Source organism: Ptychodera flava, chromosome 21 (assembly GCF_041260155.1).
Source record: "Ptychodera flava strain L36383 chromosome 21, AS_Pfla_20210202, whole genome shotgun sequence".
NCBI lineage: Eukaryota > Metazoa > Hemichordata > Enteropneusta > Ptychoderidae > Ptychodera > Ptychodera flava.
The window spans coordinates 5,241,424-5,267,953 of NC_091948.1; the positions used below are offsets into that span (position 1 = coordinate 5,241,424).

General features: G+C 36.2%; 1 protein-coding gene across 1 annotated transcript; it reads right to left on the reverse strand.

Annotated features, from left to right (window-relative positions):
* Window positions 1–1,211: 1,211 nt before the first annotated feature.
* Window positions 1,212–26,446, reverse strand: LOC139121186 (uncharacterized). Its single transcript, XM_070685874.1, is given in 34 exon segments — window positions 1,212–3,423; window positions 4,117–4,195; window positions 4,382–4,584; window positions 5,034–5,194; window positions 5,659–5,794; window positions 6,411–6,498; window positions 6,957–6,993; window positions 6,996–7,119; window positions 7,750–7,884; window positions 8,120–8,218; window positions 8,574–8,747; window positions 9,207–9,335; window positions 10,102–10,239; window positions 10,628–10,810; window positions 11,602–11,739; window positions 12,139–12,243; window positions 12,379–12,603; window positions 13,209–13,522; window positions 13,665–13,819; window positions 14,312–14,490; window positions 15,100–15,348; window positions 15,871–16,030; window positions 16,601–16,824; window positions 17,148–17,396; window positions 17,972–18,094; window positions 18,382–18,474; window positions 18,939–19,070; window positions 20,056–20,148; window positions 20,640–20,752; window positions 21,256–21,495; window positions 23,163–23,298; window positions 23,734–23,858; window positions 24,831–24,969; window positions 26,203–26,446. Coding segments are annotated over 33 exon segments (4,878 nt in total). The 5' UTR covers window positions 24,919–24,969; window positions 26,203–26,446; the 3' UTR covers window positions 1,212–3,372.
* Between the last annotated feature and the right edge of the window lie 84 nt (window positions 26,447–26,530).

Below are 26,530 nucleotides of genomic sequence, written 5' to 3' on the forward strand. Positions count from 1 at the left end.
GCTAAGTTTGTTAAAATGATGTGAAAAAATATGGAGTTTTGAATTCCTTTTATTCATGATACAGAATTTACAAAACAATCAGATTTTGGAATGTTTCTAAAACAATCAACTCTACATTATTCAAATATATATATATGCCATATCTTCACAGAAGGCAAACTTTCATCCTATTTCATTACAAGAGCAATTTAATAGTACAGGATGCAAGGTAGATTAGTATTTATTTGAGCCAATCATGTTAACCCTTTCAGTGCTGTAATTTTTCCCACCAAATTTTAGTGCAACATTTAATCAGTTTTTATGAATTTTTCAGTAATTTTTTTGATAATTTTGGACCAAACAGGTTTCACATTTCATTGACTACAGTTTTTCATTAAAATTTCGGCAAAAATCTGAAAAAATTTGCCTGGGGTACTTTTTATAAAGGCGACAAAAATTGACTTTGGCGCTCAAAGGTTAATGACATTGTTTTAGTATTAAAATTTTATGCTCAAGATCTATTATTGATATGGAATATTCATCCGCCTGGCATCTTGCACTGTACTGTATACCGGTATACAAAGATCATGAAGGTCAACATTGATTTAGTCAGAGATATGGTAATAATAGCTAGAGTGAATTATTAGGTAGGCAATATACGATAAAACCATTTGTATTATTCATGGTGCTTCGAGGCATTTAATTGGTAAGAGCAGATGTGAGCCAGTAAATATTATATTTGCTTTCTGGTCATTTCAAGTTCAATACAGCCTCCCGACTTCCCATTGTTATGTCAGTCATTGCACTCATTGAGAGACAAACAGATTATACTCACTTATCAAATAACACCAGGTACCTGGTTACTGGAAGTGAAGAATGCAAGATACACACAAGTGTTTTAAAGAACATATCTTGCAAGGAACTAATACGTTCACAAGACAAACACATGTCGATTCATGAATGCAACCATGCCAGTGTAGGATCACCACATTCAAATATTAAGGTTTGTGGTTTGAGAGAGCTGCTCTTAGTGCATAACATTGTTTCCGTTATCTGATCTGTCTAAAAGTGGAAGTTGATCATATCATCGTCAGGCTTTAATGCTGAACATCATCTGTCAAGTTTTATAAAATCCACAAATTTCCAAGAAGAGCAACATATAGCTCTTGGAAGACCCACTAATTCACAACAGCTCATACAATCACATCACACGATAAAAATCGACAAATAAATTCTTCATGTTTCGATAGAATACTTTATTTTCTCTTTCATTATGTACAAATTTTGTACACGTTAATAGATTTAGAGATTGCATAAAAAAATGGAAAACTTTGGGGTTTCTCAGTTTGTCTGCTAGCCAGACCACCCTGTAAATGTCACATACTGTTTCACTACCTCACTAAAAATATCTGGTAAGTACCTTTCCAAATGAAATTAAAAAAACACTAAAATCTATATTATCACAGGTGAGACATAAAGAGCAGAAATAGTTTGTGATTCCAATTTTGTTGATTCTGAGAAAAAATTATCCAATACACTCATTTTGCAGATAATGTCAATTTTAAGTGCTGATGTGCTCTTTCTTGTGTGTTTCAGTTTTTTACATTGTATTCATATTGTAATAGTCAACTTTATGAAAATGTTATAAAAACACTGATAAGTTATTTATTCCCAATGGCCCCTTGGGTATAACTTTCTGACAGTTCACCCTGGGCCTGAAAGGCAGCATGGCAGTTTATTGTGCGACAAAGCAAAGTTGACTGTTCTGATTGGACAAAACTGGACATGTGATCTTGCTGCTCATCCAATGGGAACCATACTGGCTGAGAGATGAAAGGACTACAATCAAGCATGTAAGTCTAGTCTAGAAAGAAAACAGTTGACAAACATTTTTTCATCATGATAAGCAACCTGTCAAATATACTTTACATATTTTACAGTTTTCTTCACTTACAGTTCATGTTGCAAGCAAATACACAGCCATCTATAGAATTTTATCACTATTGGTACTAAACCCATTTTATCATGATTTTCATTGCAAAGTGGAAAATACTCACAATTCAATTCAGGTTATGCCGTGATTGCGATAACAATTATTCTTGTTAATAAAAATTCATCTTGGTTAATATACACTATTTACAATTGCATCTGAGGACAATGGCTGTAACATTTAGAATTCATGTTTTAATAGTTTGTGACAAACTTGGTGCACCAGTATCTTTCTTCAATTTCTAAAGCACTGTGAAGGGGACTAGAATATTAATGTTATCTGTAATTAATATTAATTTGAAAGTACATTTATATGTGGATAATAATAGTATACACTGATAAAAATGCAAGTTATGAACACAGAGTATGTCATAATAGATCATGAAAGCAATCCTGCTGTCTGTTCACAGTGCCTTAGAAAGTCAAGCAGGTTATATTTCTTGAAGCATTGTATTAAATTACTGTATAAAAAATTAAAATGTCACAGCTAATGTCCCTTGTGAAATAAAGGATCTTTTTACAATCATACAAAAACTCTTTAAAATTTCAATATTCAAATCAAACACAGACTCAGCAATAGGAATGATTGACTGGAATTGCAAACAAATTCTGAGGGTTTGGAAAATAAAATTGGAATGGTTGTGATCAAACATGGAAGCAGTTATTGAAGTTTACTTGGAAGACGCTTACCACAGATTCTACACTACTCTGTACCATGATTACAGTAAACTAAACAGCCATCTAGTACTCCATTGAATTTCAAAACTTGTTAGATCCCTACATTCATACATTAGCATTACAAGAAAAAAACACAAATGCTGCGTATTGATAGCAATGGATTGCAACAATCTGTTGGGTTTACACTCTCCTTACATACACATGATTGACAAATAATAATTTCAAAATAGTAAAGATAATATAAAAATTCTTTAATATCAAATAACTGCTTTCAAAAGTAAATTTGCAAGATGATCAACATAATTTGCACTACTCTAGGTTTGGTCTCTTTCACCGAGGGACGGATAAAAATTTAATGACATGAGAAAAAAATTTTGCTATTTATTAAAAAGATGTAAGGATAAATTTTACTTTTGTATTTTAAAATTAATTAAGAGTTGCACAAATAAATTCCAGTCGGTCAGGATGGACATTTTTTCAAGCTATAAATAGTTTTGTAATTGCACCAAGGCTTGAGGCAATAGCAATATTATTTTAACTCAGAAGTATATACAAGTAGCACACCATCAACATGTGACCATCATGTGACCACCACATGACCACTACAGGCAAAAAATTCAATATTCATGATTGCAATAAAAAGTTTCAAATAATAGAGTGGTCCAAGCCATTATTCTGGGGAAGGAACATTGACCTATGTACTCCTCTTTAGGGACTTATACATGTCTAGTCTGCATCTTCATCCACAGATTCGCCCTTCTTGAGTTTTGAAATGACCTGAAAGACAGAAAAAATTGTGATGAGCACAGTGCATGATAAAATACCTTCCTAAAATACAGGGACAGCCATGATGCGAAAAAAGGAGTTGATGAAAGTTGTGACAGACTGGCATCGGTGAGATTTACAAAATCAACTGACATGCGCAGTAATTGCAATTCCCAAGTTGACATCATGACCATGAACCTGAAAGTCACTCACATCTCCTATGCATCTACAAGACTGAAGTTCACCTAATGGTTTCCTAAACTTTGAAACTCTCTCTCTCAGTGTCACTAGTTCTGTATTTTGGGTAAACTGTACAAAGGAAATTTATTTTGGAAAATGTGTATATAGAATACTTCAAAGGAATATATGGAAACCAGCTGTGCCTCTTTTGGCAAGACAGAAAAGTTGATTTGTAATACTTCCAAACCCTGGCCTGATAACAAATAAACTTTGTTGTTAAATTTTGTAATCATTGTTTGAATTTTTACAGTTTACTTTTGTCAGCTTTTTGTCTGATGACGATCTTGAATTCATACAAAATGCACCAAGGAAGCATATAGGAAGACCTGCTCTCTACCATGGGTATGATTCGATCAGAATGTAAAGGCCATCGCAATAGATTTCACTTATTCAATGAACCAGGAATCAGGCAAATCTGTGACTATTTTTATTTATTCTCTTACTGAACACAGAGTACAGACTTACCTCCTTCAATCTTGCAATCTCCTTGTTATCAGCATTCTTGGCTGCATCATTTGTGATTAACTTCACTCTGGAAGCATATCTGGAGAATCGATGGGAAAAAAGATAGTATTTATCAAATCTCTCTCAAGAGGGCGCTGTTTCTTCAGATGGCTCTGGATAGCAGTAGCAATCTGGTTGCACATATACCGGTAAAAGTGACATCGTTTTTGTGGGAAGGTCATTTGTGTACGCAATAATTAAATAAGGAAATCAAACGAAAACTTACGTGAGGGAAATGACGGTCTCATCTGCATTGTAATCAGCTGGTGAGACGTTGACAAACATGAGAGTCTTTGCGTTTCCTCCGAGGGAATCTTGCATCAACATTGTCAGTTTGTTGTTACGGTAAGGGATGAAAGACTGGCCACTTGACAGAGCTGAAATGACATCACCCAGTGCACTGAGTGACTTGTTGATGGACTGCGCTTCCTGTAGGAATAGATAAAGATCAATAGTAACATAAATGCTGAACAGATACCATTGACTGAAAGAGAACTCAGTCAATACTTCATCGTTACTCTGATCCCACATGCAAATATTCCTGGATCACTCACTGGGCACACTTGACTTAAATTGGTAGGTTAGGTTACAGTAAACATACAATTTTTTTTATTTGGCCAAACACTGAGTCACAATGTCAACTTTACTGTAAAGTTGAAGATAGCTTTCCAGTGATACACTCTAAAAAGCAAAATAATTTATCCCAGAATCACACGTTGACCATTTTACCAACTTTGAATATTACCGACTGAGATGAAACATATTCCTAAATCTCAAAAAACACTGCTCAGTACTGACAACAACATGCAATCTCATTCAAACAGCAAACTACATCAAAGCTGCTGTGAGTGCGCCCTCTATAGACTTGGTTGTCATACCTTGAGTTGTTCAGCTGAGGCTTCTGTCTTTGAAGCACGTTCACTTCCCGCCAAATCAACCAGGCTGAGTTTTCCGCTGGTAACCGTGCCAGTGGTCACGTTGGTGCTCTCGATGACAATACCGATGATTAAATGTGACCTTGAACTCTCAGCGTTCATTTCTGTCAACAGTGGAGTTGGGGTAGATTGGGGAAAATGAAAGTCACTTTTTGAACAATGAACACCAACATTGACAAAAGTGGATTACAGCTAGCCTAGTACTATAATGCGGTGAGAAACATAACAATCTTATACAAATACTGTACATTGATTAGTTCTGGTGATTATCACACTTCACGTCTGTTTCTTTCAATTCATATTAATGATTCTAGGTTGGTTGTTCCTAAAACCCCTTTCACCACCCAACTTTGGTACATTCCCATTGTTTGCAATGGATGAGTGGACCTATACACAGCGAAATAGGGGTAACAGAGGTAAAAGTCAAAATATTCTGATTTGTTACAGTAAACAGTTGCAGTAAACTAAGTATTATTAAACCAGGCTTTCAGAGATAATTCAATTTTTAAGATTCAATTTCACTCCTAAACTGACCGGAATTATGCTAAATTTACAAAATAGGCCTTACTTGTTGACGCAATATGTCTGTTTCTGGAACCTTCTTCAAAGAGTCCAAACAATTCCTTGGCATTGCCAGCAGCTTGTACAACAGCTCCATTGATTACAACCATTCCCTTTTTGTCTTTCTTGATATCTAGCTTACCCTACAGAGAGTAGAAAAAAATTTTATCCATTAAAATCCTAAAATTGCCCTCTGACTTCATTGTTTTCAAGACAGACAATGAAATCTATTGACAGAAAGATGGGGATACTCCCCCGATACTCCTTTTGATGATCACCTGATGCTGGAGGAGAGGCCTACATATACACATGAACTTTGACCTCTGCCCTTTCTCTGCCACCAGACTTGAAAACTACAACTTTACATCTTTGCTAAGCTGAACTGTAAATTTTTCACCCACTATACGTTGCTGTACATTCTTTCAGGACAAAATTTAAGATTTAAAATGACTCTGATAAGTACATAGTCTATCCTAAATGAAAGGCAGTAATAATAATGAATGGTGATTGGTTGAGAGTGTTTCCAGTTAATCACTGATAGCCTAGGGAGCTGTTACGGTTACAGGAACAGAATATACGCCAAGAGGCCCCCTAGGAAAATCCGACAATAGTTTATATCCTAGGCTTGTGTCCACAATCATTAACATACACGTAAATTTTTATGGAAGATGTTTCCAGTGTTTTGAAAATTTTGAAGTTTAAAAAACACCAACAGCTTTCAGAACTCAAAGACTGTAAATCTAGGCATGATAAACTTACATCTGCCTGATTTGGATTATACAAATCTATCAATTTATCATTGTACAACTCCAGCATGTAACTTGATATCTTGAATGTAAATTTCTTCCTGTGAAATAAACATAAATAAATCAATAAATCAATAAATCTGTAAAGGGAATAAATGAACTTAAATAATTAAATACAAGTAGAGTAATTAAAATTTTTGAGATTAATCGACAAATGTCATATTTCTGAACTCACTCAGTTTGATAAAGCCTGGAAACAGAGAGTTTTAAACTTTTGTTCAAACTTTCCTAAAGAAAACTTTATAACAATCTGTTTCATACCTAACAAGTAAATTTTAGGATATCAAAGAGAAAGAAATTACCTAAAATTGTTGATACCATACCTGCTATATCCTAAGTCACCTCCATAGGGAAAACTACATTTTCAATTTCACAAGAGCAAGATAGTGCAAACTTCATTTACTACAAACCAGTTCAGAAATGTGATGTAAAAATTTGGAAAGTACACAAAAAGAACTGTCACAGAGATGCATTCTACCTTGAAGGTAAATTCACTTACTTATTTTCCTCAACCAGAGAATATATCTGTTGAAAGCCCTGGGAGCAATACCGGGGAAGTTCTGGTCTTTGTCTCCAATCATGGTAAAGGTTTTACCGGATCCAGTCTGACCGTACGCAAATATACACACATTGTATCCATCAACAGCTGACTGTATCAAGTTCTGTAGAATGCAAAATCACCATGGTTACTTTTAAGTGACGAGATAGAAAGTCCAGCTTTCATCTCAATAATCATTAGAGGATTCAGATCCATTATTACTGATAGGATCATGTTACGGATCTGCTGAACAATTGTTTTCAATTGCATTTTTTCTTGATTTTTATTTTCCCCTTGTGACATTGCAACATAAAACATTAATCATGTATAGAAATTCTGTTACAAAGGTTTCAAATATTATCCCATTTATACAGTATTGCTATAATCAGCGGCCTGCAGCACTCCATTAAATCATCGATAAAATTGATAAATATTGTGACTTTTTAACCTTCAGTGGCCTATTTATTGACACTTGAAATTCAAAATGACCACCATCCCTGTGTCCTCTCTAGGGGAAAAATTAAATTTTAGATTTTCACAAAAATAAGCTGGTGAAATTATTAGTCATTCCAAGGGCTTCACAATGAGCACCACATGTAATAGCTAAGCAAAGTACCGTAAATGTTTGAGATACTTATTATCTGTCCCTGAGGTGTATTCTACCTAAAGCCTGAACTTCATCCTCCTGGGAGGAAGATTGCATTATCTGGAGAAGAAAGGTAGGTGAAGGTTTGGGATATGATGCTATACTCACATTGGTATCTTCAAAGATCTTTTCTTGGGTGGAACTTTCTGTGAACACTTGATCATACTGGAATTCCTTGAGACCACGGTTGCTCGACACTTCAATTGTGTACTCGTCGGGAGACTTGATCACCGAGACGTTACCCTGGAAATAAGATACACTGGTTACTATGGCAATCTGAACATCAGTAATTACAATGGCAGTCCTCACAATTTGCATTTGGTAACACAGTATGTCTGGGTAATTTACATGTTTCCACACAAAAAGTATCAGCTCAAACTCTCAAGACATGTAATATGAATTTGAATCCCTGTACAGCTTGGCAATATATATTCATGATACAATATGTGGTATTGTCCTGATCAACGTTATGACTTACCCTATCCGTTTCAGATTTGCTCATTGGTCTTGCACGGCAGTATACTCGTATTTTACCCTTCATATCTTCAACCATGTTGTAGTACTTCTTCCTCAGAACCTGCGGAATAACAGAATACACAAAAATTGAAACCTGTTGACATGCTAACATGTGCATCCATACATAAAAGATGTACTTGAACTAGTAAAAAGTTGAAAGTTTTGATCAGGATGGTAGGAACTATAATTTCTCTTTCTTTCCTCACACTCTGTTGGATAGAAATCACTCATACCAGTATGACTGAGTTGAACAAAAGTTTGCTGGTGACGGCTAGCTTTAATCTTTGCATACCATTTCCTTCTAAAGACGTCAAAGTTTGACTGTCCAATCAACTAAATTATTTTAAAACATGCACATAGTAGCCAATACATGCTTGCACCACAATGGTATTACCAGTAACACAGTCAGTACTTACTCTCTCACTGTTCCAGTTATCTGTCAGGGTTTTGTTCTCTGCGTTCAGTTTCTTCACTTCACTTTCCAAGGATGTCACTTTCTGAGCGGCTGCAATGCCTTCCTTGGCAGCCACACCAAGTGCAGCTAACTCAGCGCCCAGTTTTTTATTCTCTTCCTGTGATGCTGAGAGGTCCTGGAAAGGTTAGGGAAAAAATGGAAGTTCAGAAAAAGATTGTACCTGCCACCAAACTACAAAATACTTTGCAAAACATGCACTGAATAATCACATTTTAAAGAGAATCAACAAATGCCACAAAATTACTGAATACATTAAAAGAGGTTACAGTTAACATCTACAATACTGAGTTTTGTTAAAAATATAAAGCAAATACAAAAATACCTTGCAGCTAGTTCAAATTCAATGTTGCAATAGGGTCTGTGTGATTTCACACAACATCAACTCCTTATCAGAAGTGTAACCACAGTGTACACTTTTGAAAAATACCAAAGTTTCATCCAACAAAATTCCATTCTTTTGACTATTTATTCGTAATATTTTACAGAAGTCTTTGGCAAAGTCAGGTGTTTAACAATATTCAACTCGCAAAGGAAAGTATTCACTATTTTTTCTTCTGAAATATTTTATCTCTACCTTCTTTGTTGTGTTGAGTTCTTCCTCTAACTCAGTTGCCTTTTTCTGTTCTCTTTCAAACTTCTTCTTCTCCATCTCCAGTTTCTTGTCCAGCTCCTTGATTTGTTTGTCAGCTTTCTTGCCACTTTTCTGCAATGACAGGACAAATTGCAAAAAAGACATTGGAGTTGTGATGACACAAGTCTCAGAGAAAGTAGAGAGTTACTTCTATAATAGCTAGTGTAATTATGTGCTGTTGGGTGATCATCTACGTTGCAAATACATTATTTAAGTTAATAGTTGTGTAAAAAGCTAACAAATGTCCTACTTTTTAACCCATTTACCCCTAGGTATATTTATAGGTCATTCCATTCTATTGAAAAACATTGGAATGTACCAATGTCTGGGTGAAAGGCTTACACCTTTCAGGCCTATCCCCTACATATATTTAGAGGTAGCTCTGGTAAGTTACCAGAAAGTCAGGACTGAAAGGGTTAATCATAATATGACCATTACAATAAGACTATGCTGTGTGCTATGGAACATTTAGATGGAATGAATATTTGCATCATGGATAGAAATAAGATCTGTTGCCTGTCCATGCCAATGATTTGTGTACATACAACAGCACTGTGTCTGGTACAATATTCAACCCAACACAAATTACTTCTTACAGAATTCTGAGAAATTTCATGAAGCCAACAGACATATACCCTGAGCTGTGTAATACTGATAGTCCAAATGTTCAAATCAACGAATAGTATCAGAAATACCTGTATGCTTATTTTTTGTCAAGAAAAACTCTAAATTGTTAAAGGAATATCCTGGATGACCTCCAAATAAATAAGGGTCAGACACTTTGCTGTTTGCACTATCAAATGGTGCACAGTAACATCTGCATTGAAGAATGACTTACATCTTGTGCAGCAGCAACTCTAGCCTCCTTGGCATCTCTTTCAAACTGTTTAATCTTCTCTTGGTCTTCTTTGATTTGTTTCTTCATGGTAGCCATCTGTTCTTGTAGTTTCTTCACCTTGGCATCATCAGCCCCACCCTGTATTTGCAAGGAAACAAAGTCCAGTGATATACCACACAAAAAATATTTTTAAACCTAAAATTTCCATAAGATTGATTTCAGTTTTGTTTTTTTTAAGTTATTTAAATGTATCTGTTCCCTGAATAATAAATTTATCCACTTCCAAACATTGGAAAAGCTGGGAAATGAAATTTATATACACTTTCATGAAACTGCATACATTATAACAGATGTTTTTTGTGATAAAAATCCCACATACTAGTATATTCATCCGATATACTTTTGTGGCTTAAGACACAAATTTTGACCTGATAGCATGAAATAAATCCTACAATATGAAGCCAGCAAAAGTTACAACAACCTGCTGCTATGGTAACTGTAACCATGCCAACAAAAATGGCCTCACCTTGCCAGCAGCAGCGGCACCACCACCAGCTGCCACGGCCAGCTGAAGTTCTTTGATTTTTTTCTCCAGGGCTTTGGTTCTTTTCTTCTCTTCATCAGCTCTCTCCGTGGCTTTCTTGTCAATCTGCCAGGCGTGTTCTTTCATCTCTCGGTCCTTCTCAGCCATCTTCTGCTTCAGTTTGTCCTGCAATGGGTGAAAAAAGGGGAATCATTGACAAGGTTCAAAAACATCTGTATTCCACTTTGAATTGAGTAAATTAAGTGAATATCTCATACAGTTGGTCATGTCAAACAAGAAATCAAGATGTTATAGAAAATGTGAAGATCACTGAAATTCCTAAACTTGGTGCTGGTGGTAGATGCAGATATAACAGTTAGAATATCAAAGTTTAACACTTGATAGCAAGTATCATTCAATAATCAAAACACCATGTTACATTACAACAGTGTTTTCATGGGACGATCTTATTGGACAGCATCATGAATGGTCTTGGCTATTATAGGAGTCACGATGAAGAAAATGATAGCACTTTGAGTTGAATCAGTTAACAGACTATAGGAAACTGATAAGATATTTTTGGTGATAAATTTCAGAAAATTTTGACAGCAGCCATCATCTCTTTGTTACTGATTATTGTACTCATGATTAGATTCAGTGAAAAGACATATAATAGCATCTTAATAATGGATCATCACAGTTACATCTGTGCTTGTCAACTTTAAAGAGGTTGTTTTCTTGGACAGATGTGACTGTAAACTCAAAGGGATTAGATTTTTAAAAGATTTTACTGAAAGCAACTTGTCTTTCTAGCACAAATAATGTATACCTAATGTAGCGTTATTGGGAAATGTTGATAATGTTGTTGACAGTGAACAAATATGGCAGGTACATGTAATTTCCTCAGAGTGAAAGTTTCCCCTTCAACATCTGTCAAGTTCAAATCTACAAAGACAGAGAAGTATTGAGCCACCTACCTGGTGACCTCTATTGATTTCTCTTTCTTTAGCCAATGACTGACTGAGATTGGTGACTTTTGGTTTGATTTCCTCCAACTCAGCTGTCTTGGTGCGCACTGCTTTGTCACTGGTTTGTTTCTCTGCCTCCACTTTTTTCTACAGAGACAAAAACACATTGCACGGTTTAAAGTCTGAAGATCTGAGCTTGAAATTGTATTCTAGTAACTGAAAACCATTGACAAAGTAGGTAAATAAATATATAAACAAAGAAATAAGGAAAAAAGAAGAAAATAACTAGTAAAGAAAATCATTCTTTTGATGAAATGAAAGGTGCATATAGCATTCTACTGTTAACGACTGAACTAAATCATGCCATATGCCGCTGACTTTCAAAGTCGATATTCTAGTCACTGCCTTGGGTTTGCCTTCATCTTTCAAAGACCCGTCCACATCTATCACTCCGTGGTTTCACTGCTTATCACTATCCATGCCATAACCTTTGAACTCTGCTCCTAAATCAATCAAACTCTCATACGACAGTAATTAACATCATACCAATTTTTCCTGCAGTTTCCTGATCTCCTTGGCACTGTCTACCGGTACATTCTGTAATTTTTCCTTCTCCAGTTCATCAATCTTCTGTTTGGCTTCACTCAAGTCCTGCAGAGAATGTCAACAATAAGAAGTGACGTTAAATTACAGAATACAGCAAATATTTGTCAATTCCAACAACAGGCAACACAGACTTTCTTACTGCAAGTTCTCATTTGATCTAAACAATGTCCATACACAGACCTTATCTTTTGCTTTGATTTCGTCTTCAAGTAGTTTCTGTTTCGCCTTCAACTTGGCCTCCAATTCATCAGATTGACCAGACACATCTCCTTTTAGTCTTTCTAATTCCAGTTTGAGTTCTTCTAGTTCTTCCTTGGTCTTGTTGTGAGCCAGCTTCTCTTCACGTAAGCGTGCCTCGGCATCATCCACTTGTTTCTGTAGAGCTGTCAGCTGCTCTCCGAGTTCCTTCATTGCAAACACACAAAAAAATATCATGCCTGTTAGAGTTTCTGAATTAAGAGGCACAACTTCGGGATGCTGCATGTGAAGTCTGAAACACATTCACATTCTACAACAAGCCAATCGTTGGTTCTGTGTACTTCTTTGCTTTGGCTAGTCCTTCAAAGTCATTACTGCTTAAGGTCAAGGTTTTCTTTAGCGCCCTCAATAGTTTTATCAAAGTAACCAAACAAAAGAATTATGTTGACTTTTTTGTAATGGGGTCCAGTTGTCTCCAGTTCCTGCTATGTCATAATTTAGCACAGCCCTATCTGTTTAGCATTGTGAAGCTGGTGCTACACATTGAGAAATAAAAGTAATAGAAAATTCTCACACTGACTAAAATTTTACATCTATCAGAAATTTTGCTCTTAGAGAGTGAGATATAAGTCAAAATTTGGAGACAGAAGACTAACCCTTCCAAAAACAGTCTATTGATCTCAACAGTTGAAGCTATCAACTAGACTTATAGCATCCAATTCTTTATTTTAAGTGGCAAGGACAGATCCAAATTGAGGGGATATAGGGGTATCAAGTATTGACACTAGGCTTTGCTTTGTGGGCAGTCTTACCTCAACATCTTCATCCAGATCTGCAGTGACTGCAGCAGCAGCAACAGCAGCAGCGGCTGGTGTGACTGCACCACCGGCTGCAACACCTACAGCCACTCCAGCCCCAGCAGCAGCACCAACACCAACACCAGCAGCAATCTGGACTTCCAACTCCTTGAGTTGCTCCTGAAGTTCCTCAATCTTGTCTTCCAAGTCACCATTCTTGTCTTCAAGTTCTGAGTTCTTGTTGTTCAACGATTCATTCTCCTCCATCAGGATCTTAATCTTTTCTTCCAGTTCTTGGATTTCTTCAGCACTGGCACTTGCTGCAACCCCTGTTAGATCAAGTGTATTCATTACTTCAGGTGGAAATAATCTGAGAGAAATAATGGTATGACAAAAACCAACGGGCTATTTGTGATTTGTACTTTTGCAAAAGAGACCTTTGAAACAAAGATTGCTAAAAACTGTACAAACCTGGAGCGGTGACAGTGGCCGCTGCCAAGACGCCGAATTCCTCCGGTATCTCGCCTGTCTTCATCATTGTCAATGCCACAATGTCAGTTTCATTTGTCAGGCACTTGTTGTTGTATTTCTCCAACCTTGAGTACAGATTCTGAACCGTTGAATCTCTGCAAAAAGGATGACTTGTAGTTAAATTATCATATTCGAGAAAATAATAACGAATATACAGAATTTAACTTATTATAGTTATGTACAAATGTTTCATCCCTTACACTGTATTATTTTTGTGATGGATATGTTTCTGTATTCAGTGCAGTGGCTACCATGCTTGTTTTGATGTACGAATATTATGGAGATGTCGTGAGAACCCTTTTAGTAGACAGGCAAATTGGAGTTGTCTGAGAATTTGACAGCTGTTTTTCTCTACCTCTACGTGAATACTAAACTAAAAAGTGTTATTATGATGAGCAATCAGATAAAATTACACACTTTGTGGGTCAGAAAGTGTTAGCCCTGTTCACCCTGAATTCCTTTAAACAGTTCCATAATCACCATTGATAACAATGGGATTGGGTCAAATCATTGTGGTAAAAGGCAATGGTTGAAACTTCACTTAACAAGGGCAGGTTTGCTCAGATAATTTTTCAGAAGATAATCACCTATCTTCTTCAGCGGGTTCTCTGCCATTGTCTTCAGTGAACTTTTCAACCCATTTCTCAATGTCTTCTTTCAGTTTATCTCTGGTATCTACAAAACCCTTTTTCTGGCCCTCGTTTTCCTTGAGTCGTGTTGATGTCTTATCAGATGCTTTTTTGACTTCACCATGGATACTGTGGACCTGGAATCATTACATCACATAAAATTTAATACACAAATGAAATAAAGTGCATTGGATTTTAAGGTATTCAAACTGATCTTTTGTGTCATAAGAATAAATTTTACACAGGAGAAATTGATTGCAAATTGTATCCTGGGACGCAGGAATTTGATCGCCAAGATACACAGCAGGTATGTAAAGGTACCGGAAATTGGCAAGTGCAGGGCCAAAGTGAGGGCTCTCCCAGTTGAAGTGCGAGCGAATGTGAGGGCTTGAAGTGAGGGCCCGCACTTTCAAAGAGCGAGCGATAGTGAGGGTCTGTACATCATTAGTGCTGGTAGGCATTGATTTCATCACCTTGATCAAATGAAAACTTACAATCAAAGTCACTCACAGTGTCACACAGTGTCAATAATTTTGATTGATGTCAAGTCCTAAATTATCTACATGGAGCCTCTATTTTCTCCTAGCCTTGGTTTTTAACATATTTTTGTAGCCTATTGTGGGGAATTTGAAATGACTTGGAAAAAAGTAAAATTTCCCTCTTAGACACACATTCCCCCTTGGTGGAAAACTTTGATAGGTGCATAATCCATTGAGTTACACGTGAATTTGTTTTCATATACTTACATGTCTAATTACAGCCTCCAACAAGATCTTCACATTTTTCTCATCTTTGCTGGTTAGTATATTCTTTAAAGGCATCTGTTGACTGGACTTGGTTCTGTTGAGTTTTTTCTTCTCCTTCTCAAGCTGTTTGATGGTCTTGTTTTTCTCCTTCAGCGCCGCTTCAAGTTCTTGAACTTTCTGTCTCTGCTCGGCCGACTGCTGCTCTGCCACTGCAATGGCGGCAACCAGTGCTGGGTCTTGAACTTTGACCTTTACAGAGGCAAGAAAGTGTTGACTACAGAACTACATACTACTCTGTTTGAATTTCAACCATACACTGCTGCTTCATAGCAGATGTGTTTTGTTCAAAAATACCTGCAGAATGTCAAATTTGAAGCCATGTGGAAATAAGAAAACACTAACTAAAATGAATGAAATAACTTTCATAGTGTAAACTGTCACACATTTTCCAAAAATTTACAAAGTTGATCAATCGGTGGAAAGAGGCAACTAGGTGTTGTTTTGTCTACACAACTGTGTTTTGTTCTTTCTTCTTACATTTGAATTTGTACATTCATATCATCTGTAGCATTCACGGAGGAGAAAAACCATAGCATGTCCATCAGCAAAAAACATTCATTGAGCACAATTAAAATGTGTACAAACAGGAAAGTAAAGAGTGACACAAATCACAGATTGAACTCATTATCTACATCAGTGATAGAAGATCATTTCTAGTTGTCTAGGATTTTTAAACCAACAAGACATCATAAATGTACAAAGTATGTTTACCTCCACAGTCTTGATGACAGGTTCTGGTACAGCCACTGCAACAGGCTCTGGTACTTTGCCTTCTTTCACTGTGTTCAGAGTTTCAATCTGGACGTCCAGCTGTTGTATCTTCTTCTCCATCTCCTCAGATTTCTGTGTCAGTTTCTCCACTGATTTTGTCCTGAAACACACACACATTGCAAGAGACGTTCTTGTTGTTACAAAATCATCATAAAAAGTGTCATTCATTTCTACAACTTACAAGTCATGAATTATCAAAAAATTCTTTCCACAAGTTACAGTAGCTGTCTCTTTACTTTCAACCATACACTACTTATCAGTGGAAATGCTCTTTCATTTCTTAATAATCTGCTGATCCATACAACAGAACAAAATCAAAACAAGCTTTCAATATCACATACTGTTACAGTAATACCTTCATACGATCAGTGGTGACATAGAAAACTTTGGTTACAGGTGGCAAAAGTAGAAGTATAGGCTTTTACAAGTAGTGTGTGAGCACATTAAGTTTGTGCAAAATGTCCTGATTTTTTACTATTAAAACTAATAATTTTCACAGCCGGCAAATTTTCGCTGACAGCTGCTTCTGTATACCTAGATATTTTCTATATCCCTGTAATCATAGCTGTTAAGGTCTGCAAAGTGGTAAACAGCTTATCTGAATTCCTATGCCTGAACTACTGATTTAAACTCAGCTATTCCATTTCTTCTGAGTACAGTTTAAAGTTACCTTTCTTTTTCTGTTGGTTCTCTGCCTTTCTTCTTCTGGAAGTCATTCTCCCATTCCTTGATTTCCTTCTCCACCTTGGCTTTCTCTTCCTTCAGTTCTTCTTTCTCAGTTGCCACGACTACGATGGTCTCTTGAGTTTTCTCCTTGTCCTGAGCAGCGGCAGCGGCAACCAGCTGGAACTGGACCTGAAGGGCTTCGTATTTGGCTTTCATTATTGCTAGTTCCTAAAAGAAAGGTAAATATGCCAATATGTTAACCCTTTCCACCCGCTTTTTTCCTGTGTTTGGAATGTCCCTATTGTTTTGCATGATGGTTGAGATCATCCAACGTGCAAAGAAGGGGGATTGACTACAAGCTTAGTAACATCCTTTGTATGAATGCCAGACAGTAAAATTAGTGTTTCTAACGTACTGTATTCAGATGGCAAAAATCACAGTCTTCATCAAGAAACGAAAGTTTACCAACAAATAAAATGTTGCTATGATGCTTGCCCTGCAGAACTTTTGGCAACTCACATACAATACAATATGTGATGAATTATTTTTACCTTTTCTGTATTCTGAATTTCAGATTCATATTTCTTTCTCTCTTCTTCTTCAAGTGACTTTGTAATGACGGAAGACACCACAGCAGTTGCAGCTACTGCACCAATGGTTGTTGCCTCTGGCTGTGTGGTCTTGGTGTCAGAGGTTGCTGGCTGGGTTGCCAATGTTGTGACAGTTGCTGGTTTGGCTGCCAACAGCGCCCTCAATCTCTCATTCTCTTTCTTCTCACTCTCTATTGCATCTTTGCTTATCTATAAATGAAAAGTACTACTTGTTGGTAATAGGTTGGAGGAAAGAAGTAGAGCAACCATATCTAGCAAACCAAAGCTTTACCTCCCAAAATCTCGACAAGATTGAGTGCAATAAAAGCTAACATAAGAACTGGCAAGTGAAATTGATAATAATCTATTAGTAAATAACTGGCCCATTTCACCAAAAGACATCATTACTTCTTCAAAGCGTTGCATCTATTGTAAAATAAATCAAATTATATCTCTGCCATTCATTAATTGAGGTTCAAAAAGTTCTCAAATACGTCAATAAATTTCTATTGGCAAAAATGAGAGTAGCTTCGGAATGCATTTTCTGTTTAAAATTCATAGTGCAGAAAGGTTTCATCATCTAATAGTCTGAACTCTTTACTATCTTTACTCATTATTGTTCATATCTATGAGTAGCTATGGGAATACCACAACATGACCCATTATAATCATATTGAAAACATGATTCAGTATGAAATTGTGACAATTAATTGATGACAATATTTTGAACAACCTGTTGATTGGAAGATCCATTGACAACTGTATTCTCAGCGTGGATCACGTACCTTATCTTTTGCTTCAAGTTCTTCTTCATGTTGTTTCTTGACATTTTCTAGATCCTTTGTCACCAGTACGTATTGCTGATGTTCTTTGTCAATCTTCTGAGTCAAGTCTGTTACAAGTGTTTCCTGAAAATCAATGTAACTACCTCTGAATGTCCTTTTCTGATAAATATACACCTTTTTCACCTGTTCACCCCTAAATTTCCTATAAACAGGCCTTCAACCACCATTGACAACAATGGGTTTAGGCCAAACCATTGTGGTGAATATGGCAAGCAATCAGGTTGTACAGCACCAAGGTATAACGGTACTACACCCGTAATTGTACCCTCATGTAGATACTTCACTAGAAACAAGTCAAAACGTCTGAATACTGAACCCTCAAAATGTGCAATGTATCTTCAAGATCTTACCTTTTCTTTCTCCAACCTGTCTATTTCTACCTTGTTTATAATAAGTAGCCTCTTTTTGTCTTTGAGTAGCTGTTTATTTCTGGCACTAAGGCTCTGTTTAAGGGAAAAAAGTAAAACATAAATATATTAGCCAAGTGACGCAAAGAGCTTCTGAACATTAATATGGAAATTACTAATTTCTTCAACTAGACACATGTTGTCAAAGTATTTCAGTTGAAGAATTTTGATCTTTGGAAATTATCTTCTTTGAGTAAATCCAGGTGAAACGTACCTTTTCATCTAAATAGAATTCAATGTCAAACAATAAACAGACTGAAACATTCATTCATAAATTAAAACGGTGTAACTCAACTTATTAACAGAATATGTAGAGGATCTAGACTTCTCATGATTGTTACATCATAAAAGCAAAAACTTATAAAAATAAATTCAATTTTTGCTCCAGATTATCACCAAGTTTCACTGGGGCACCTCCAGCTGGTTCATATTTTCAATGGTGTGAAATACCTGAAAATAGGAGTGACAACACATGTCTACAATCAGCATAGGATACTCACAGCGAGTGTTTCATCCCAGTAGAGCTGATGTCTGGAAAACTCCTCTCTATGAATTTCAATGACTTGTTTGAATGTTTTCACTTTGGAGGCATAGTTTTCTCGCAAACTGATCACAAATGTATTAAATTGACCCTGGAATCGATGAAAGAGAAATAAAATATATGTCACACTGATGCAAATCAAGAAACGATATCACAGACCTGTGTGAAAAATTAAAATGAAATAGGAGATGTGTACCTATGCCAACACAACTAAGTATAAATTCATAAACTTTGCTGGATCAAACTTACATCAATCAATGCACCCAGCCAATGTTAAAACTGAAGAATTATTAATAGTTTGTAAACTTCATTTGTTTACACCATCATCTATACAACACAGAAAAAGAGTTTGTTGTATTTGCAGATAAGGTCCGGTTGCTAAACCACATGTCAATGGGCAAACACCATTGTCCTCTACATTTAAGCATTTATATCACTATTCAGTAATTCAAATCATAAATTTGAGTATATTTGTAGTATACATGCATTTTTTGATAAATTCAGCCAAGACAGTAAAGAATAATAGAATCTCACACCCCAAGGACCTGGGATCAGATTTCTCACACGAGTTGGGGATATTTTGTCTCACACGAGCCGCAGGCGAGTGTGAGACAAAATATCCCCAACGAGTGTGAGAAATCTGATTCCAGGTCCTTGGTGTGTGAGATTCTTTTTCTCACATGACCACAAAATGCGTTAAATTCATATTGGACACGTACAATATTATCAAAAATCGTGACAACTCTGTCGTCTGCCGCTGTACTTTGACCTGCTTACTTTGTAGTTCTAGTCCGTGCGTTACTCGTCGTGCCATTGGATAACATTTTGCGCGTGGAACAAAACAGACTGCTTATCATCCAATCAGAGGTCGTGTAATATTTACTGCAGAGTGTGGGACGGTTTCTGAGAGTGTGGGATCGATTTATCCCACACTCTCGATCCCGCACTCCCAGCAGCCAGGAATGTGAGAAACGTATTTCTCTACTGTCTATGATTCAGCTAGCTATGAATTTTTGATAAATTCAGCTAGCTGTGAATTTTTGATAAATTCAGACTGGCAAGAATACTTCTCATACCTGTGTCTCTTCCTCTATTTGCTGATAATTGTCTTTGATTTCATGTACAATTTTCACATGACTTATCTTCATCCGCTTCATGTCATCCATTACCTGGCACAGTTCAAGAAGCACAATGTTAGTGAAATTTTCCCATTCAAATCATAAATGCTCTACTCTCAACAATTTCTGGTAACTGAATTTCATAACCTATCTTCAAATTTTTTTCCTCCGAATAATCACATACATACATAATTCTGTTTCTAAAGTCAAGTCTTACAAGTTATAGACTCAATCATTTTACAACTTTCCAAATGTCATATGCATCCAGACATCAAACCAGTACATTATATTATCATCTCACAATATAATGTGTGACATTCTTTTCACACTCCATGGAAATGTCAAGCAATGTCATTCTCTGAATAAATGATTTAACTTTCATAAAAACTGGCTACCTATTTATTCACTCATTTTTCCATCCCCTCATTCATTTATTTATTCATACATTTCTTTATTTTATCAATTTGTTTATTTATTTATTTATCTATCACAATCACCCTATCTATCTGTCTTTGTTTATCAATCACCCTACAGTCTCTCACCTTTGCCAGACAGTCCCTTGCATACAGATATGGCACATAAGCATTAGCATGTTCATCTAACTCTGGTTGTTGTAGTAGAGACCTGTTTGACGCTGTCACCAAAGTCCTGGTGTCTGCATGTATCAAAAGAGGTGAAACATGTTAATTATGTCAAACATACATCTTAAATCTTATTTTACATAATTGGGACTGCATCAACGTGGCCATTTAACAGTTTGCCATTGTATGAATGTGGATGCTAGCACAGGTTTTACTGTCTAAACTCCAAGTACGCTATAATTTTCAAGATCGGGATTGTAGTATGTTATCGCAACTATGCAAGTCACATTACAACTATATTGTAGAATTTTTACGATTCAAATCAGAGAACTAGGGAGTGATAATTATAAAACTTCATAAAACTGTATTAACTTAATTACATTTTTATGTAGTTTTGTTTTCAATATGTGATATTTTATGATTTATTGCAATGACTAATACTGACCCTGACCCCTGGTACAGTAGACAACTGATCGATGTAATATGCAACACCACAGGACATCCACAGCACATCATTAATCACTTTTGCATAGCACGTCACAAAAAACAAGACATCCGGCATATACCATTGTCTTACCTGCATTCATTCCGCCTTCACCTGCCACTCCATCCAGCCTGGACTCCGGCCTGGCTTCCTCCACTGTGATGATGGAATGCATGCTGGAATAACTGCCTGTGAACACTGTGGACTGCGGGGAATTTCTACCATTCTTGGCGCTGAGCCTAGGTGAGCCACCGGCCTGCAGCAACGGTGGAATTGATCTTCCTGACCTTGGACGACTTCTTGGGCTGCCTTCCCCTGGTTTGCCGCTCCATGCTGGGAGATAAATAATGATTTCACAACAAGATGAAACCTTCATGCAATGATTAATGCTTTAATTTTGAGATAACATATTTGAGTTTATCAAGAATCTGTTCTCTAGAGGCTCTTACAGAGCAAAAAGTATCAAATATAAACAATGTATGTATATATACCAAACTCTAAAATGTCTCTTTCTTCCTCAGATAAATAAGGAGTAATTCACCGTGTCATTGATAAATTATGGACACATTTAGAGGAAAAATACCTTGCTATTACAAAAAGCCATGGCAGACAGACACATTTGTATATCACATTCTATTTGTAATGATGGAATCTGATAGTAATGTCTGACAGGCAAATTATACGAGGCAGACACAATTAAGATATAATCAAGCAGAGTGTTGCATTAATGGCTCTTTATGTGCATACATTAAAGGAAATTCCCTTGACTTGCAAAGGGAAATTTTTGTATATTTATACACAAATAGAAACTTCAATATATTTGGAATTATATAGACAACACTTACTGCAGGATAGCAAAATAAAAATTTTTCACATTTCATTTTAATTGTTGGTCAGCAAATTACCAACAACGATAACAAAATATGTCATTAGGTAAATAATTGTTTTATGGTGCTGTTGACTCATCAGGGTTGCCATTAACTAAATTAAATTAACAATGAATATGTAATTGAGAAAAATTGTTCAATTTTAGTTAATAACTTATCGATGCACAGATATTTTTGAGAAAAGTGACTATTTTTCTGAAGTTTTGTCAGGGTATGCTAATGAATACATTAACTCCACTGTGACCCCAATATATCACTGATGTGTCAGCTTGTACTATGATGTAACCTCTATTGACTTTTCATTTCCTTGTCTACATGTCAGACTTTGAAATTGTCTCTGTGCTGTGATGGTGCTGTCAAGTGTCACCATTAAATTTACATATCGGTATCTACCACGTCACACAACACACACAGGACAACCACACCACACTCTGAAGTTGTCTCTGTGCTGTGATATGGCGCTGTCAAGTGTCATCATGAAATTTACATATCGGTATCTACCACGTACGTCACACAACACACATACATGCCCACTTGAAAAATAACTGGGCTGTGGTAGATTGGATTCCTGTCTCAACAGTAGCATGTGAATATCAGGGATTGTTCCACAACTGTTCACAGAAATGTTTAGGAATATTCCACCATTTGTAATAAGTTTCAAGACAATGTGACCCCTACCTATAAAAGAACACGGATGCCTCTACAACACAAGGCGCCCAGGAATCAAAATATGGCATTAAAACCTGATCTGTGTGGAAATAACTGAGTAAATTATTCCTTCATACATTTCTCTTTCTAACTACTTCAGAGAGTGCATGAGCTGGAAAAAAAAACAGAAAACTAAAACAAGACATTTGGGTTCATACTGCAACATGTCTTATCCACAATGCTTGGCAGTAAACTTTACTATCCTATTCAATTTATTATTATGTTTTCCCTATTTATCTATGTCTTTAATATAGCTATATCTTTAGCAGCATGTCTACGTATCCATGGTTACTACTTGTGAGAGCAGATTAAATCAGAGAATGTCCTAATCCTCCTCTTATTACAATATTTTGAAATCTGATAAGTTTTCAGTTTGGGAAAAAAACCTGAAAAGAATCAGAATACCTGTAGGGGTTTCAGCATGGCCGTTAGTAGTGGCAATCTTCTGATCAATTGGTTCTACTGTGTTTGCTTTGAATGGCTTTTTTCCACTGCTGGGCCTCTCGTCTGATTGCTGAGCTAGAATTTTCTCTGGAGACACCTTCAAGAAGTGAAACAAAGTACACGTTGCGATAAATAATAAATATATATTGCATAAAATTTTTACAATGAAATGCTGGTTATCAAAAAAGAGTGCGGTTTCTTTCTGAATTTTCCTTTGCAAAGCTGAGAATTAGCAGAGAGCCGGGTATTGAGTCACTTTTTGACAATGTTGTATGTGATAGCTTTTATGCATACGCATCTTCCATTCAATGATTCTCTATACTGAAAGACGACAGATGCAATGCCATATTAAAATGTCAAATGTCAGCCATGTGTGTGTAAAATTTAAAATAAAAAAAGGCAGAAATACACTTGCAATTTAAATCAGAAACTAAAATTGACAACATCAAAAATATTCTAACAACTGAATACAAAATTACAGATCCATGAAAGATTTGAAATATAAGTACAAGATTTGAAGATGAATTCCTACCTGCATATTAGTTTGCTTGGTTTTATCACTGGCTTCTTTGACAGAAATCACACTTCCTGTCTTCTGTGAAGAGCTTCCAGCAGTACCTTTTTTATTCTCGTCTTCATCTGCTTTCACACTTACAGCTATATAAAAAAACGGACACAAGGGAACTGCATTAGCTGGCAGCACCTGGATAATGATGCTGACAGCGCTGTACAAATTATCATTCTACAAATGAAATTGATCATATCAGAGGTCAAAGTTCGGGGTATGATGAATTGCAAAAATTGACAGGAGATCACCTACCAATAAGATATGAATTCATTTACTCATTCGGAGGATAACTTACAAAATATGATTATATCAGATTATTATATTGCCATCATGTCTCTCTTTAAAGGTTGACTCGTGCTCTGATGATTTTCTGAATGCAATGGCATCATGGCGTCAACCTTTATGTTTTGACATTTGATGGTCAGACAACTATACAAGTTTACAGGATTGCATATTTCACGTTGTGCATTTAAATTCATATGTGTTATAACCTTCCATATAAATTGTTTTCACATCAAGTCACCCACATTTGTTCAGCATATATTAGCTGAGACATCCCAGGCTCACATCATTATCACATTTTAAAAACCGTCAGAAAATAAACCAGATTTACGGTTTATGCAGAAATGCAGAGTTCCTTTAAAATAGAGCTATTTGCAAATGATGACATCCTTCTCTCATGAATATGCAACAACAAATATTTGTTGGCAAATTTAGATTACATATTTGGAAATTATGCATGCAAGAATGATGAAAATACAACTTTATTTAGTCGACTGCCAACATTACCACAAAAAAGATATATTAATAGCTCAGACTACAAAATCTTCAACAAGAGCCACGCAGGCAACACCGACCAAAATTTGTTCGCGTTTTAAGAAGCAATGTCCAATATGTCGCACACATGCAGCAGAACAGCACTCTACAAAGAAGATTTCATTTCAGACTTTCTTAGTTTAAGCGTACTACCAAAAATGTGTGAAGATGACAGCAGATTTTGAAGAGATGTATAAATCTGTAAAATGGACAACAAAATGGCAGCGTCAAGACCATAAACATACCTGGAGATCTAGGCCTGTCTTCTTCTGCAGGTGGGTTTGGAGTCACCCTTCCCTTTTTCAATTTTGGTTTTGGCGCAACAGTCGCCATCACTTCCTACTTCATCAAATCAAGCAGGACAGAAGGTGTGAATTTTGTCACCTGTTTGGGAAATTCAGTATCATGATTTGAAATACAAAAAAATACATACTAAATATTTCATACATTCATGGATTGCAGTACCATATCTGCTTTGATATTAAACATGTGCCATTAATAGCGCTGATCGCAAATGACGTCACTGTTCTCTCTCATTAATATACATAAATAAACATTTGTCTGCATTTTCCGCATAAACGACGAAAATAAAACCTGCGAGTGTTAGCATGGTTATGTAGCGTCACACTTATTCGTATGAATTGATGACTGAGACTACAAGCTGCAACAACAGCCGCGCATACAACGACAAAATTTGTCCGAATTTCAGCATATTTGTCCGAAAGTCGCGCGCGTGCAGCTATATTTAGTAACAAACCCGAAATCGCGATCAACGCTATTTGATTGATTTTGCACAAGCTCTAGCATAAATATTGGAATTTATAATTTTGCATTACAATGAAATAATAACACACGGAAAATTGTTGGCTAAAGGCAGGATTATGAGAGTAATATAGATTCAATGTGTAACACCAATAAATACTTCTGGTGTCTGATATTTCATTTTATCAAACATGCATCTGATGACTTTATCTTCCAGAAAGGCAATTAAACATAGTCATTAAAACTTTATTCATAAAAATTGTGGTAAAATAGTGTTTCCTCTAAAGCCATGCTTCTAACAGTTCTTTGTTGAATTACAGTAGTAAAGGATTGCGTTTTGGAAACTTGTGCAACATTATTTCTACAGCCATGAATAGAAGGCAAGTACAGTTAGGGAAATGTTTTGTGGTATTTTTACTGATATTTAAATGAAAACCCAGTCTCAGAGTTGGATGAAACTTTAATTTTATTCTACACGTCGAGGTATAGAGTAAGTGCATGGAGATTAGAATGTACTCCCACTAAAAATCTTGGGTTTTAATAGGAGCATCTGATATCTCAGACGTGTTGATATTTTGTTCCTTGTTGTTTACATGATGAGCAATTGCATGGTCACTGAGCTGTTTCCTTGAGAAAGGTCACAACTTGATTTGAATCCTGCTGCAGTCTCACATTTAGATCCGGGTGGCATGTTCTCGCTTGAATGCTTTCTCGACAAATGTGCCTTTGTTACGAAAATTATCTTTTCGTATCCGAATACTTCTGAAGAAGGTTGAAATCCTCGATTCACGCAATAAGACGGTATAGACCCGATACACTTTACATTGAAAGACGATAAGAACTAAATGTACTTACGTCACGTAGAATGTAGTATTCTCGCCTTATCGTTCCAAGACTTCGATGTTTTTAAGTATTTCCCTCAAATGATAAGTCAAGGGAAGTGAATAAATCCCGTTTGGGTTCTACATTCCGGTGAAAATAAGCTGCGACTTGAATAGCAGAGAATCGACTAGGCTATGTGAACTAGAATGCTCTAACTACTTGACAGGCAGCCATATTTGTTCGGGGTTGCTTGGACAGCGAGTTTTGTTTGCACTCTGACGTCATGCACGTGTTTTGTTATGGTAATTTTCTACGGGTGGGGAAACGTCTGGCAGGGCTTCTTTCGTAAGTGTTCTATTCA